At 45.7% G+C, this 16,340-nt stretch overlaps 1 protein-coding gene across 12 annotated transcripts in view; it reads right to left on the minus strand.

Annotated features, from left to right (window-relative positions):
• ATXN2 (ataxin 2) overlaps positions 1-15,535 on the minus strand; it is a 182,842-nt gene extending 167,307 nt beyond the window's left edge. For 5 of the 12 annotated variants that reach the window (XM_073564585.1, XM_073564473.1, XM_073564546.1 and 2 more), the window contains exon 1: positions 14,901-15,381. In XM_073564585.1, the coding sequence (XP_073420686.1) occupies positions 14,901-14,989 (89 nt within the window). In that variant the 5' untranslated portion in view covers positions 14,990-15,381. Of the gene's footprint in view, positions 1-14,900; positions 15,383-15,416 lie in introns of those variants that run through there. The other 7 variants (XM_073564714.1, XM_073564841.1, XM_073564647.1 and 4 more) reach the window with 3 other exon arrangements.
• Positions 15,536-16,340: the final 805 nt, after the last annotated feature.

Raw genomic sequence — 16,340 nt, forward strand, 5'->3', positions numbered from 1 at the left:
TACATAAATTCATCCAGCTTTAGGGATGAGAATAGTACAGCTCTCCCATGATGCTAACTCCCAGTCTCCCCACATCTCCTAGCACAGAACCAGAGAGTGAGACAACGGTCAAAATGGTTAGAGTGAAGAGCGGAGACTTCAGACTATTTAAAACTGTCTGTATGTACTTCTTGAAGTTTTAACGGAGGTGACAGGTGCTTCACATAGCAACTCAAAATGTAAAAGGTGTTGTCCAACTTCTGTTACATGAGCATGCCCAAAGACATCCTTTTCCTAGCATCTGCTTGCTCGATTTTATTTTTTCTTAATGAATCAGTGTTTCCTTTCCGTCAAACACAGCAAACTTTATTTTCAGCACTTACTGCAGGTTAGATTTGGCCATTTACAGTGGGGCAAAAAAGTATTTAGTCAGTCAGCAATAGTGCAAGTTCCACCACTTAAAAAGATGAGAGGCGTCTGTAATTTACATCATAGGTAGACCTCAACTATGGGAGACAAACTGAGAAAAAAAAAAATCCAGAAAATCACATAGTCTGTTTTTTTTCCATTTTATTTGCATATTATGGTGGAAAATAAGTATTTGGTCAGAAACAAGCAATCAAGATTTCTGGCTCTCACAGACCTGTAACTTCTTTAAGAGTCTCCTCTTTCCTCCACTCATTACCTGTAGTAATGGCACCTGTTTAAACTTATCAGTATAAAAAGACACCTGTGCACACCCTCAAACAGTCTGACTCCAAACTCCACTATGGTGAAGACCAAAGAGCTGTCAAAGGACACCAGAAACAAAATTGTAGCCCTGCACCAGGCTGGGAAGACTGAATCTGCAATAGTCAACCAGCTTGGAGTGAAGAAATCAACTGTGGGAGCAATAATTAGAAAATGGAAGACATACAAGACCACTGATAATCTCCCTCGATCTGGTGCTCCACGCAAAATCCCACCCCGTGGGGTCAGAATGATCACAAGAACGGTGAGCAAAAATCCCAGAACCACGCGGGGGGACCTAGTGAATGAACTGCAGAGAGCTGGGACCAATGTAACAAAGCCTACCATAAGTAACACACTACGCCACCATGACCTCAGATCCTGCAGTGCCAGACGTGTCCCACTGCTTAAGCCTGTACATGTCCGGGCCCGTCTGAAGTTTGCTAGAGAGCATTTGGATGATCCAGAGGAGTTTTGGGAGAATGTCCTATGGTCTGATGAAACCAAACTGGAACTGTTTGGTAGAAACACAACTTGTCGTGTTTGGAGGAAAAAGAATACTGAGTTGCATCCATCAAACACCATACCTACTGTAAAGCATGGTGGTGGAAACATCATGCTTTGGGGCTGTTTCTCTGCAAAGGGGCCAGGACGACTGATCCGGGTACATGAAAGAATGAATGGGGCCATGTATCGTGAGATTTTGAGTGCAAACCTCCTTCCATCAGCAAGGGCATTGAAGATGAAACGTGGCTGGGTCTTTCAACATGACAATGATCCAAAGCACACCGCCAGGGCAACGAAGGAGTGGCTTCGTAAGAAGCATTTCAAGGTCCTGGAGTGGCCTAGCCAGTCTCCAGATCTCAACCCTATAGAAAACCTTTGGAGGGAGTTGAAAGTCCGTGTTGCCAAGCGAAAAGCCAAAAACATCACTGCTCTAGAGGAGATCTGCATGGAGGAATGGGCCAACATACCAACAACAGTGTGTGGCAACCTTGTGAAGACTTACAGAAAACGTTTGACCTCTGTCATTGCCAACAAAGGATATATCACAAAGTATTGAGATGAAATTTTGTTTCTGACCAAATACTTATTTTCCACCATAATATGCAAATAAAATGAAAAAAACACAGACTGTGATTTTCTGGATTTTTTTTTCTCAGTTTGTCTCCCATAGTTGAGGTCTACCTATGATGTAAATTACAGACGCCTCTCATCTTTTTAAGTGGTGGAACTTGCACTATTGCTGACTGACAATACTTTTTTGCCCCACTGTAGGTCTTTGGTGATCAGTCAATAATGGAAGACATCAGCTTTTCATCAATTTTTTTAATCGATCCATTTCTAATTGAAAAAGGCAAAAGTGAAAGTAAAAATGTTTACCGCCTAGAGTTTTTAAAAATGGCAAAAATAAAAAGATGTAAAACAAATGACATGGGAGAAAAAGAGCAGGGCTGTGGATTCGGTAAGCCAAACCTCAGACTCCTCAATTTCCATGACAACAACTCCACAGCCTTGGAAAAAAGGTCTATTTTTGATGGCTGCAAAAACCAAAACATGTGTGAACGTAGGCTTAGGCTGCAGTCACACTAGTGTATGGCATCCAATCCCAATGACCCTCGGCTCCTGCTCTGTTGCAAGCAGGAGCTGAGTATCACGCTATTGTGACCCGATCCACTCGCATGACAGGACCAGAGTACAGTTGCACAGGAGACAAAGAAAGTAATTTCTCCATCTCCTCTGCTGCCGGTGTTGGCAGGAATTGCACTGCACTCGACTAGACTTACATGGGTGCAAATGACCAGAGAAGAGTCTCTGTGTTAATCGCGACATACTGTGATTGTTCTTGCATGCCGAACAGGCATGAGAAAATTGCAGATCTGAGCTGCCCCATAGTATAACACTGGGCCGAGTGCTATGTGATGTTTTATCACATAGCACTCGGCCATGTTACACGGTAGCGTGACTCGAGCCTTAGAGAAATAATAATCAGGTCTGTTAGGCCTATAGCATACATTTATTGGCTAGTTCTGACAACCAAGAGACAGAGAATTTGACAAACATGAAGCAAATGCATTGAAATCCAGAATGTGCGAGACAAGAATTTGTCCAGTAACAATAGTAGTGACAGCTGTAAACTCTGCACCCTTTCTGCTGTGACCACGGTAACCTCCACAAGAACATCCCCTCTATACCTCTCCCACATCTTTCGTCAGAAATCATAGTAGGAACCACTCTCTCACGTAGTTATAGAATTAGTCCTCACCCAGTAGTCACAGCATGTCATTTACTGCCCCTAATGTTTCCAGCAGAGTCCTGCCTTACCTTACATGCTCACATTCACTTCACTATCACAGCCCTATGCTGGATGAATGCAACATATGAGCAACCTATTGCCTGGCTTACCATTCTGCAGTGGTCAAAGTACCCTGCTGACGACTGCATAAAGAGAAAATGCTGGATACAGGGAAAACCCGGTCTAATGGCTTTGTCGAGTCTAAGCTAAGAATGCACTCATGTATCCTACAGAGATTCATGCATTTACGGTACACGAAGAGACATCTACACGGATGCTGGCACAGTTGTACTCCAATATGATTGTTGCTTGACCCGTCTCAGATATGTGAAAAAAGCCTCTAGTCCCTTCCCATCACAGAGGCCACAGCAATGGATAACATGACTGGTGCGCACATCAACAGCAAAAGAATGCTGGAGAGTTATGTATTTTGCACTTTTTGAATTTTTTAAATACCATTTGTAAGGTGTAGAATGTGGAAAATAAGGGCAAACATCTGTTTATGGAGGAAACAGACTTAAGAACTTGGCAGATGTTCCACATATCATATTTTTGAACCCCCTGCACCAGAAATGACTGGACAGAGCACTAGAGATGGGCGTACCCGGACAGTTAAGTTTGGTGTCTGTACCGAACACCGAACATGGACACCACCAGGAAATCAGTATTACTGTTCGGGTTCGGCTGCCCGAACACCAGGTCTTTGCCAACGCTGTCATTTGCATGACAGCACAATAAACACTGCTTCTGATCGACAGTGGAATCAACCCCGCCGGTCAGAGAGAAGCTGATCCCACATTGTCAAATGACAGCGTGAGCGCTCAGCTGTGATAGGAGGTATAAAGTTTACCTCTGGTCATTGGTGTCAGCTAATGGAACCATTATTCCCATCATCTGACGCCTGCTGCCACTAATAGCAGTGAGAGCAGCAGCGGCTGATTGGAATTAAAAAAAAAAAAAAAAAAAACAGCGTGGGTTCCCCTGTATTTTTGATAACTAGCCAGGCACAACTCACAGCTGGGGGCTTCAACCCTGGAGCTGTCAGCTTCAACTAGGCTTGTTATCAAGGCTGGCTATATTTGACAACCAGCCTTGCTAAAGCAGACAGTTGGGGGCTGGTATTTTCAGACTGGTAAGGCCTGCTTCACACATCCGTTTGTCACCATCAGTCAAGATTCGGCGATTTGCAAAAAAAAACGGATCCGCCATTTTTCTTGGCGGATCCGTTTTTTCCCCATTGACTTGCATTATTGGCGGATCTTGACGGATGGACATCCGTTTGATCTGCTTTTTCACGGATCCGCCAACATTTTTGCGTCTGCTGAGCGGACAGGACGGACAATGAAACGGTTTTTTTCACTGCCAGATCCGCATTTTCAATTGCGCATGCCAGGAAGAAGTGTTTTTGCTGGAATTTTAACCCCAAAATCATTTTCTGGCAGCTGCATAAAATCTTTCTCTCTCTCTCCTCCCCCGGGCTGCGGTTCCTTTAAAATTCTTCCTTCGCCGGATCCGTTAAAACAACGGTCTGGTGGCAAACGTTGAGGTCAGTACAGGAACGGATCCTCTTTCCGCCATTTTAGCGGATTTTAACTGACACAAAAAACTGATGTGTGAAACAGGTCTAAAGGGCCATGAATATTGCTCCCGGGGCCCCAGCCCAAAAAGAGTTGCCCGCAGCTGCCAGAAAAGGAGAACGAGGGCTTTCATGGAATTAGGCGTTAGGTGAATATAACTGTTATTTTTAAATAAAAATGGGAAAGTGTGTTTTTTTTCGAATAAAAGACTATATTCTCAATTTTTATTTCATGGATACAATTATTATATGCATCCCCGACGGCCAAGATAAAAGTTAATGGGCAATTGTCAGATAGTTTCGGCCTTTACAGAGGAACTAGGCAGGGGTGTCCACTGTATCCGCTTTTTGCGTTGGCAGTGGAGCCCTTGGCACAGAATTAGAAATGCAACCTCGGTCAGGGGATTTAAATATGGGAAGATAGAAGAGAAAATAGCCTTGTATGCAGATGATGTGCTGCTCTTTATGGAGGATTCTGGAGACTCATTGTTGGGTGTGATGAACATTCTTAACACATTTGGGAATGTGTCTGGCCTAGTCATTAATTGGGAGAAGTCCAATATTATGGCGATTAATGGTGGGGAGGACAAACTCATGTTAAGGGGAGAGGGAGCGAAATTAGCAGTGGTTCAGCGATTCAAATACTTGGGTGTTCAGGTGTTGCTTCCACCCTCTAGCTATATTGATCTCAATCTGGTTCCGCTGTTGGGGAAATTCAGAAATAAAATAGGGACATGGAGCAGATTGCATATCTCAGTGGTGGGGAGAATCAATTTGATCAAGATGATTTTAATGCCCCAGCTTCAATATGTGTTACATAATGCCCCTATCTGGATAGCCAGGAGGTGGTTCCATACCATGGGTTCCCTTTTCAGAGAGCTGGTTTGGCGGAAAAAACAGGCAAGGCTTCAACTGGAAATTCTGCAGAGACCCAAGGATGAAGGGGGCTTGGCTCTTCTGAACCCTTGGATTTACTATTTAGCTGCACAGGGTCAACATATAAGGGGCTGGAGAGAAAGTAATAATATGGGGTCAACGCAAAGGGTTTTGGCACATGTTTTAGATAGGAGTCCACTGATCCAGGGCCTGGAAGCAGGATGCTATAAGCCCCCGTTACACATAATGATGTCCCAGCGATCCCACCAACGATCCGACATGATGGGATCGCTGGGACATTGTTGGGATGTTCGCTGGTGAGCTGTCACAAGACAGCCCCAGCGATCAGGTTCAGCGACGCTGGACGCTGGTTTCTAAAGTAAACATCGGGTATCCAGGTGTGTGACGGGGCCTTAAGGAAGGTTTGTCTGGTCTACCCCACTTGTTTACTGATTCATAAAATATGGGAGGAAATTAAGAAGATTAGGTGGGTGGAATATCTAACGGACTTCTCTCTAATATGGCAAAATTATAATTTACCGGAGTTTGTTAAAATGGGGGGGGGGACTTTAAAATTTGGAAGGGTTTGGGAATATGTTACATCGGCCAGGTACAGGATGGGCAGGAGTTGTTACCCTTTGAGAGACTACAGGAGGTTTACGGGTTGCCGGAGGTCTGTAGGTTTCAGTATAGGCAGTTCCACCACGCTAATATGAAGGTTCAGGCAGATATTCTGGTAAACTATGTTTGTGCAAAAGGGGGGGGGGGGGGAAGAGAGGCGTTGTTTCAGAGATATACAGGGACCTACTGTTTGCCTTCCAACAAAGATAACCAATTAAAGCAAAAGAGAAATGGGAGAAAGAGGTGGGAGATATAGAGGAAGATAAATGGGAAATAATAATGGAATATATACCCAAGTTGTCACTGAGCGAACCGGCAAGACTGTCTCAGTTATATGTGCTCCATAGAGTGTATAGGACTCCAGATAGGCTATTTAAAGGGAATCTGTCACCCCTTTTTTGAGATATCATATAATGATATCATTCAATTGTGTGTCACATAAGGATTCTCTTAGTACTTTTGCTTCCCCCTGACAACGCACCTTTCATGCATAAACACCTTTTTTATATCGGTTCAGATGTATGTAACCTGCCACGGTCCGGTCCGATGGGCGGGGCTTATTTAACTGCTCCCCCCCCTCCCTGTCTTGCTCTACACAAGAATAAATGCGTAGAGCAAGACAGGGAGGGGGGGAGCAGTTGAATAAGCCCCGCCCAGCAGACCGGACAGCGGCAGTTTACATACATCTGAACCCTTATAAAAAGGGTATTTATGCATGAAAGGTGCGTTGTCAGGGGGAAGCAAAAGTACTAAGAGAATCCTTATGTGACACACAATTGAATGATATCATTATATGATATCTCAAAAAAGGGGTGACAGATTCCCTTTAAGGCCAGGTTGAGACAGACCTCCGAATGCCAGAGATGTCGGACCGAAGGGGCTGGGATTGTTCACATGCTATGGCAATGTCCAAAATTAAACACGTTTTGTGTGGAAGTGACGGCTGCAACTGGAAGGGTATATAATTGTAGAATTGAAAGGGAGCCTCTGGTGTATCTTGGGGTATGTAGAGGATATCGGGGTATCGAATTATCATAAACTAGCAATAGCTAGATTATTATATGTTGCGAGGAAACTGATTGCCAGATGTTGGATAAGTGAAGAACCACCGACAATGCGGGAGTTCTATAGACAGTCTGACTATATTATGGGTATAGAAAAGAGTATATACGCCAAAAGGAAAAAGGTTGGTACCTTTAAAACAATATGGAATCCCTGGGCGGAGAGTTGCTGACCTCAGAAGATCAATGCTGCATTATTGTGTACTTTTATTTAAATAGTTGTATACAAGCTTTACAGAGGGAAGGGGGGGTGGGGGAAAGGAATGGGAACTATGTTTTGAAAAAATTTATAACTTGTATACTTTTGACAGACTGAATATGCTGGTTGTTTTATATTTTCTTATGCAATAAAAATTTATCTGATTTAAAAAAAAAAAAAAAGACTTTATTCTGGCTGTGTCTTTATTTACCATGTAACTATAGGATTAGTAATGGATAGGAGTCTTATAGACGCCTCTCTGTTACTAAGCCATGGGCTTGATGTCACCGGACAATACAAAGGTGCCATCAACCCCACAAACATGAACCCCACTTGCCACAGCTACTGGGCAAGTGGGAAGAGCCGGGCAAAGTGCCAGAATTGGTGCATCTAATAGATGCGACTTTTCTGGGCTGCTGCAGGCTATTTTTAGGCTGGGGGCTCCCCCCCCACCAATATCCAGCCCTCAGCTGTCTGCTTTAGCAAGGCTGCTTGTCAAGAATAGGGGTACCACACGCTTTTTTTTTTTAATTTAGTTTTAAAAAAATATGGTGTGGAGAGCCCTCTATTCTTGATAATCAGCCTTGCTGAAGTTGACAGCTGACGGTTGCAGCCTCCAGCTGCGAGTTTCGCCTGGCTGGTTATCAAAAATACAGGAGAACCCACACCGTGTTTTTTTTCTATTTATTGCGCAGGTGCTGGCTAAAGAATACTCCCATCAGCCGCTCCTGCTCTGGCTGTTATTAGCAGCAGCACGCATCAGATGATGGGAGTAATAGTCCCATCAGCTGACACCAGTGACCGAAGGTGAACTTTTTACCTACAATCACAGCTGCGAGCTCAAGCTATCATTTTACAGCGTGGGAACCGTGGCTCTGACCGGCAGGGATGATTTCATCATCAATCAGAAGCGATGTTAGCCGCACTGCCAATGCACATGACAGCGTGACAAACACTAGATGTTCGGGCTCCCCATTCAAGTGAATGGGGTAAGTATTCGGGTACTGTTCTGGTTCTAGAACCCTTTTTTAACTTTTCAGCCGCACCCAAATATCCAGGTATCCTTCGATTTCTACTGTGCACCAACTGACTCACTATTATTTTCTGTCACTTTCCAACACTACCAATTCCAAAGAGATGGTGAACAGAATGGGTGCTTCAATTAATCCTGTACACTGCACTAGGAGGGACTGAAAGCCATTTACTAGCCTAACATGCACTTCTTAGTGGCAATCACTTTATGTACGTAAATAGGGTTGTATGACGATCTCTAAAGTCCTATTACTTATTAACTAGCATATGCATTAAAAAAAAATCTGACCTTGTCCAAAAAACTAAGTGAACATGCATGTAAATGGGAGATTTCCAGCGCTGGGTTAAAATCCCATCAAGGACAACATCTGAAAGGAGTCTGTTTTCCTCATGTTTGTGTGGGTTTTCCTTCAGGTTCTCCTGTTTTCTGCCACACTCCAAAGACATACTGATAGGGAATTTAGATTGTGGGTCCCAGTGGGAACAGTGATATCTGTACAGTACTGCGGAATATGATGGTGCTATGCAAGCATAATAAAAACGTTGAAGAGTTGTCCTTGTGTCATATGTACACAGGGAGGAAAATTGGAGTCTCAAGCATGGCTCTTAGCTATGTGGATATTATAGGGTCGGTAAACTTTTGTGACATGTAAAATTGCTAGCATCCTTAGGATACGTTCACACGTTGCAGTTTTTATGCGCTTTTGCCACAAGAAAAACCTTCTCTACTGGCAGTAAGAAATCTTCAAAAACCAGGTTTTGCTTAATTTTTGTTGCGTTTTTATCATGATACATTTGTCTCTTGTGCATGCTGATAAAGGTTTACTGCATAATAAACTGATCTGCGTCTTCAGGTTTTGATACTAAAAACACAGCAAAAAACTGATACGGTACCTGAGGTATTTTTTTTCAGCACCATCCATTGCTTTTCAATGAAAAACGAGATGTTGCATTTTGAGAAAACCAAGGTATCGCACAAAATACTGAGGACAAAAAAAACTAAGCTGTGTGTATGAGACTTCCGAAATCTCACAGACTTTGACTTACTGTAAGGCTGTGTGCACACGTTGCGGAATTTGATGCGTTTTTTGGGCACATGGAATTGCATCAAATCCGCAGTGCATTACAGTACCAATGATAGTCAATGGGAATTTGAGAATTGGTGTGTACATTCTTTGTGCGGAAACGCAGCATTTCTGCACCCATTACCTATACACTGAGTAAGGCAAATCCGCACATCAAACAATGCAAGATAATCCGCAAGAAATCTGCAAGCATTTTGGCCTGCGTTTTCTGCTAAGAGACGCAGATTCTGTGCGGAAAATTCTGCAGGCCAATCCGCAACGTGAGCACATACCCTAAAACACAGCTGAAAATCTGCATTTAAAAATAAAAAAGTGAACATAGCCTTAAATGAGTTTTTGAGTTTTACATTTTCTTGTAAACCAGGGCTGTAGAGTAGGTTAGCCAAACTCCGTCTCCTCAATTTCCCTGACTCCACAGCACTGGTCACTACTGAGCATGTACATCAAAGCTCAGCACAGATTCATCTCCACTAAAAGACTGGATCCTCAGATCAGGAACGGAACCGACATTTATACGATATTTCATAACTTTCCCAAATTATGAAAACATTTACAGCACATCCTGCACTGACCTACTGTACCCAATTTACTATATGTTTTAAGAGTCGGTCCATTTTATACTGACTCCACAGTCCTACTTATTAAGAAGGCTTGCTGTGTGTAAAGCTAATAAAGTCATAGGGTCTCGCCTCTAACAGCTCCACCTCCGGCTCAGCGGCCCACTGCTTCTTGTTAACATGGTTGTTGCAGTGACAGCAATAAATCACTATTTGGCCCCTTTATTCTGAAAATTATGGAGGTCTGAGAGATCAGGCCCGCACCGATCACAAGAAGGTAGCATAACCTAACGATATTCCATTACTTTATCAGAGTATAATAAAAGTTCTCGAAGTGTTGAGTAAAAAGAAAATTATATACCGTATAAGGCATAGGGAAAAAAAAAAGTTTTAAACATCGCTGTTAATGTTCCATTAAGTATAACCAGCAAGTTATTGACAGACTAGATACAGTAAACGGCATCAAGCTGAAATGAGTCATGAGATTTCATGTAAGCGGCCTGTGATTGTAAAGTACAATAGATCACACACCCCTTTTGGTTATGTATTATAACTTGCTTATTTTAATGATAAAAAGGTAAATAAAAGTCTATAAAGAATGACATATCCCCAACCAAAGCAAGCAGCGCAGTCACATGTAAGTTAGTCCTTGAGTTGTCCTCAGCCCAATGCCTAGCAGTTTCTGGTGAAAGGACACAAGCGATAAATAGGCTGCTCGCTCGTACAGCTGACATAGGAAAGCTGTTTGCCATCTCCTAGGCTGGTCTTTCCGATGATAATCAAGTATTTGGGGTAAGGCCCCACTCGCACCACTTTTTTGCCAGTAATTTAGGGTAAATGCTGGAAAAGTTCACAATGGACATATTACGTGCACACCAACTGCATTACGCACCCAATATTCGAGATGCAATCCACTGCTTTTTCTACAGGCAGCGCTGTAAATAGGATTTTATGAAAACTCATGGACATGCCGTGAAACAAACTGCAGAGCAAATTGATCTCGGCCATAAATTTCAAGTCTGCAGCACGTCAATTCATGCCGCGAACGTCACCACAGAACTCACCTTTCGCACTGCAAAAGGTGCATCATATCTATCACATTTCAGCAATGAAATCTTCTGCAGTAAAAAAAAAAAATGCTACAATTCCATATGGAGCTATGCCCTGTGTGCACTGGTTTGTTCCAATAGGAGATAACTTAAGGATGACTGGGGACTCCACTGCTGGGACCCGCTTCCATCCCCAGGAGTCCTGTGTGCATGGACAATCACGTGAACTGCTCTCCATTCATTCTTGATTGGTCTGAACATAGTCTGACAATGTTTAGTAGTCCCATAGACCATGACTAGAGCAGAGGAGCGCATGCTTGACCTTGGCTTCATTTCCAGGCATCAGTTGGGGCTTCCAGCAGTGGTACTCCCAACTTTCATCCTATAACTATCCCATAGAAAATGGTATTATATATTGTCTTGTGCATTAAGGGATATGAAACTGTATTGCATCCGTTCAACATACAAGTCTTGGCATCATTGGCATTTATCACAGCTGCTGGTTAATGTACACATTGGCGCTTTTCATGGCATCATTGGCATTTATCAGTCGCTGGTTAATGCACTCATTGGGCGCTTATCATGGCATCATTGGCATTTATCACAGCCGCTGGTTAATGTACACATTGGCGCTTTTCATGGCATCATTGGCATTTATGACAGCTGCTGGTTAATGCACACATTGGGCGCTTATCATGGCATCATTGGCATTTATGACAGCTGCTGGTTAATGTACACATTGGCGCTTTTCATGGCATCATTGGCATTTATCAGTCGCTGGTTAATGCACACATTGGGCGCTTATCATGGCATCATTGGCATTTATCACAACCGCTGGTTAATGTACACATTGGGCGCTTATGGCATCATTGGCATTTATGACAGCCGCTGGCTAATGTACAGATTGGGCGCTTACATTGGCATTTATGACAGCTGCTGGTTAATGCACACATTGGGCGCTTATCATGGCATCATTGGCATTTATCACAGCCGCTGGTTAATGTACATATTGGGAGCTTATCATGGGATCATTGGCATTTATGACAGCCGCTGGTTAATGCACACATTGGGCGCTTATCATGGCATCATTGGCATTTATCACACCCGCTGGTTAATGTACACATTGGGAGCTTATCATGGCATCATTGGCATTTATCACAGCGGCTGGCTAATGTACACATTTGGCGCTTATGGCATCATTGGCATTTATGACAGCTGCTAGTTAATGTACACATTGGCGCTTATCATGGCATCACTGGCATTTATCACAGCCACTGGTTAATGTACACATTGGGCGCTTATGGCATCATTGGCATTTATGACAGCCGCTGGTTAATGTACACATTGGGCGCTTATGGCATCATTGGCATTTATGACAGCCGCTGGTTAATGTACACATTGGGCGCTTACATTGGCATCATTGGCATTTATGACAGGTGCTGGTTAATGCACACATTGGGAGCTTATCATGGCATCACTGGCATTTATCACAGCCGCTGGTTAATGTACACATTGGCGCTTATCATGGCATCATTGGCATTTATGACAGCTGCTGGTTAATGTACACATTGGGAGCTTATCATGGCATCATTGGCATTTATGACAGCTGCTGGTTAATGCACACATTGGGCGCTTATCATGGCATCATTGGCATTTATCACAGCCGCTGGTTAATGCACACACTGGGCGCTTATCATGGCATCATTGGCATTTATCAAAGCCGCTGGTTAATGCACACATTGGGCGCTTATCATGGCATCATTGGCATTTATCACAGCCACTGGTTAATGAACACACTGGGAGCTTATCATGGCATCATTGGCATTTATCACAGCCACTGGTTAATGCGCACACTGGGCGCTTATCATGGCATCATTGGCATTTATCACAGCCGCTGGTTAATGCACACATTAGCGCTTATCATGGCATCATTGGCATTTATGACAGCTGCTGGTTAATGCACACATTGGGAGCTTATCATGGCATCATTGGCATTTATGACAGCTGCTGGTTAATGCACACATTGGGCGCTTATCATGGCATCATTGGCATTTATCACAGTCGCTGGTTAATGCACACATTGGCGCTTATCATGGCACCATTGGCATTTATCACAGCCACTGGTTAATGAACACACTGGGAGCTTATCATGGCATCATTGGCATTTATCACAGCCACTGGTTAATGCGCACACTGGGCGCTTATCATGGCATCATTGGCATTTATGACAGCTGCTGGTTAATGCACACATTGGGAGCTTATCATGGCATCATTGGCATTTATGACAGCTGCTGGTTAATGCACACATTGGGCGATTATCATGGCATCATTGGCATTTATCACAGTCGCTGGTTAATGCACACATTGGCGCTTATCATGGCACCATTGGCATTTATCACAGCCGCTGGTTAATGCACATTGGCTCTTATGGCATCATTGGCATTTATGACAGCTGCTGGTTAATGTACACATTGGGCGCTTATCATGGCATCATTGGCATTTATCACAGCCGCTCGTTAATGCACACATTGGGCGCTTATGGCATCATTGGCATTTATGACAGCTGCTGGTTAATGTACACATTGGGCGCTTATCATGGCATCATTGGCATTTATCACAGCCGCTGGTTAATGCACATTGGCTCTTATGGCATCATTGGCATTTATGACAGCTGCTGGTTAATGCACACATTGGCGCTTATCATGGCATCATTGGCATTTATGACAGCCGCTGGTTAATGCACATTGGTAGCTCATCATGGCATCATTGGCATTTATGACAGCTGCTGGTTAATGCACACATTGGGCGCTTATGGCATCATTGGCATTTATGACAGCCGCTGGTAAATGCACACATTGGCGCTTATCATGGCATCATTGGCATTTATGACAGCCGCTGGTTAATGCACATTGGTAGCTCATCATGGCATCATTGGCATTTATGACAGCTGCTGGTTAATGTACACATTGGGCGCTTATGGCATCATTGGCATTTATGACAGCTGCTGGTTAATGTACACATTGGCGCTTATCATGGCATCATTGGCATTTATGACAGCCGCTGGTTAATGTACACATTGGCGCTTATCATGGCATCATTGGCATTTATCACAGCCGCTGGTTAATGCACATTTGGCGCTTATTGCATAACCCTAAATGTGAACAGGACCTAAAGTGCCAGGGGAGCCGCCACCTGTGGGAGCCATAATGCCAGGCTCCAAGGACGGTACCAGATTACCAGGCAGAAAGGTTTTCTCTGCTTCTTTGGGTGGTCGTCAGAGGCAGAGTAAGGCCAGGCTGGTGTGTGCTGGCCCTGCCTTCTCTATACACACGGCCGTGTGCAGGGCAGACAGGCTGCGGCAGATCAGGGGATCTCACCAGTCTCAGCCGTGGAAATCCACCAGAGACCGATCCCCGCAGTGATCGTGGCCGGCTGCTGACAGGACAGGAGAGGGAGGATCTCAGGAAGCGGCGCAGAATGCGGAGCCGGCACAGACGCCCTGTCTGCCATTGGCGAGCACTGCGGATTAACCCTGTGTGGCCCGCATCCCACGGAGGAGCGGCGATCGGCCGGTACAGGACGCGAGACAAGTAAGGCGATGTCCGCGGTCACCTCCCGCCGGCCATGCGGCACCGCACTCAGGCCGGCAATGCCCTGGGACCGGCCTCTGCGCTCAGACGTGGGCACCGATGCTCGGATTCCCGCGGACCGGCGGCGGCATGGCCAGGCCTCCAGCGGCGGCGGCCGGCAGGACACACGCTGCAGCCCTGAAGGTGAGGCCTGGAGAGCCCGCGGCCTAGTCCCCCTCCTTCACACCCGCAACGCCCAGACGGCACCCACCTGCCCATGTTCTGCCTGCCTCCTCCTCCGGGAGCCGGCACGTTGGCCCCGCCGGGCTTCCTGTTATTACCGGTCTGCTTCATGGACATGACGGTCCCATAAACAACCGGCAGTCAAAGCAGCTGACGAACCGGGCGGAAAGCAAAACGGCGGCTTCTCCTCTACGCTAAAAATCAGTCACGGAAGTGGTTAAAAGAGCGGAGCGGTCAGAATGCGGGCCGAGCGGCGGCGGGACGCCGGGTCACAGCGGCTCAGGTCTCCTCGGTTGCCACAAGCGAGCAAGACCAAAACAGTCTGCTGAAAACGGGGCCGCGGAGGAATACAGCTCTGCGCCGTCACTATATCCGCCTGCACGGGGGCCGCGACCTTCTCTCCTCCGTCCACCGTCTAAGCAGAGAGTAAAATCCCCTCCAGTCTCCGGGAACTCCTGCCGCACAGAGGACAGACAGCGCGGGAACTACGGCGCAGAGCGGCGGCGGCACGAGGGGAACTCTTTACGGGAAGTCGGAAGGATACCTGTGAGGGGCGGAGTGCGCCCTACAGAGCACGTGAGCCGGTCTGTGGTGCTGGTGCTCGGCCGGGAGCTGCGCAGTCCTGTCAGCGGGGAGGAGGGCGGCGCGGGATAACGCCCAGTGTGCGGCGCTACAATGCGGGGTCATGGCAGGGTTATACCATGGCTGTCATACCGAGCCCTGTGCTGCCGGCCGGGACCTGGGAGTGAGCTGCCCTCCGCCATGAATTCGGTGGAGCAGGCCTGGTGTTTTCTGTGGTCGTTATAGGTGACGGCTTAGATTAGTAGAACCCTTGAGGTGCTGCATCTATAGTAAGGGTTAAACGGGCTCTCCCAGCTATAGGAAGTGTGATCAGTGATGGTCCTGTGAGTCACAAGGATGGTGACCCAAAAACATCACCTGGTCGCTGACCGGGGTGTAGTCCACGTTCAGACTATGAGTACTTTACGTCAGTAGTTGTAATATGTGAACACACAACCAAGGTTTCGAAAAAATGATACAAATGTCGCTTTAGAGGTGGCTGTGACCCCCGCTTACCTCTTGGGCCCCTCTGCAGCTGCACCAATGGTGTGTCCGCCCCTGGTGCTGCCACTGATCACACATCGACTAGTCTGAGAAAACTGACATCCTATCGGGAGCTTTCAGTCATAGGGTGGGTATGTAGCGGCATCCACTCACTATACTACGATCGGTGCATGTCCCGGCACATTCATTGACCGCTGCCTCTGCAGCGCATCTGTGCAGTGCCAGCTGTCACTCACAGTGCTGCGAAGTGCTTACACACACCGAAAATTGGATAGCGATCACTGTAACTGCTCCCTTCACGCCCCCATGACTGAAAGCCGGAAGCTCCCAACTGGAAATAAGTTCCTTTTTTTCCCAGTAGCCACACTTTCTGTAAAACGCACTGGGACTGTCGTAATGGTAA

This window comes from Dendrobates tinctorius, unplaced genomic scaffold, assembly GCF_039654945.1.
Source record: "Dendrobates tinctorius isolate UK_male_01 unplaced genomic scaffold, ASM3965494v1 ptg000003l, whole genome shotgun sequence".
NCBI classification, from domain to species: domain Eukaryota; kingdom Metazoa; phylum Chordata; class Amphibia; order Anura; family Dendrobatidae; genus Dendrobates; species Dendrobates tinctorius.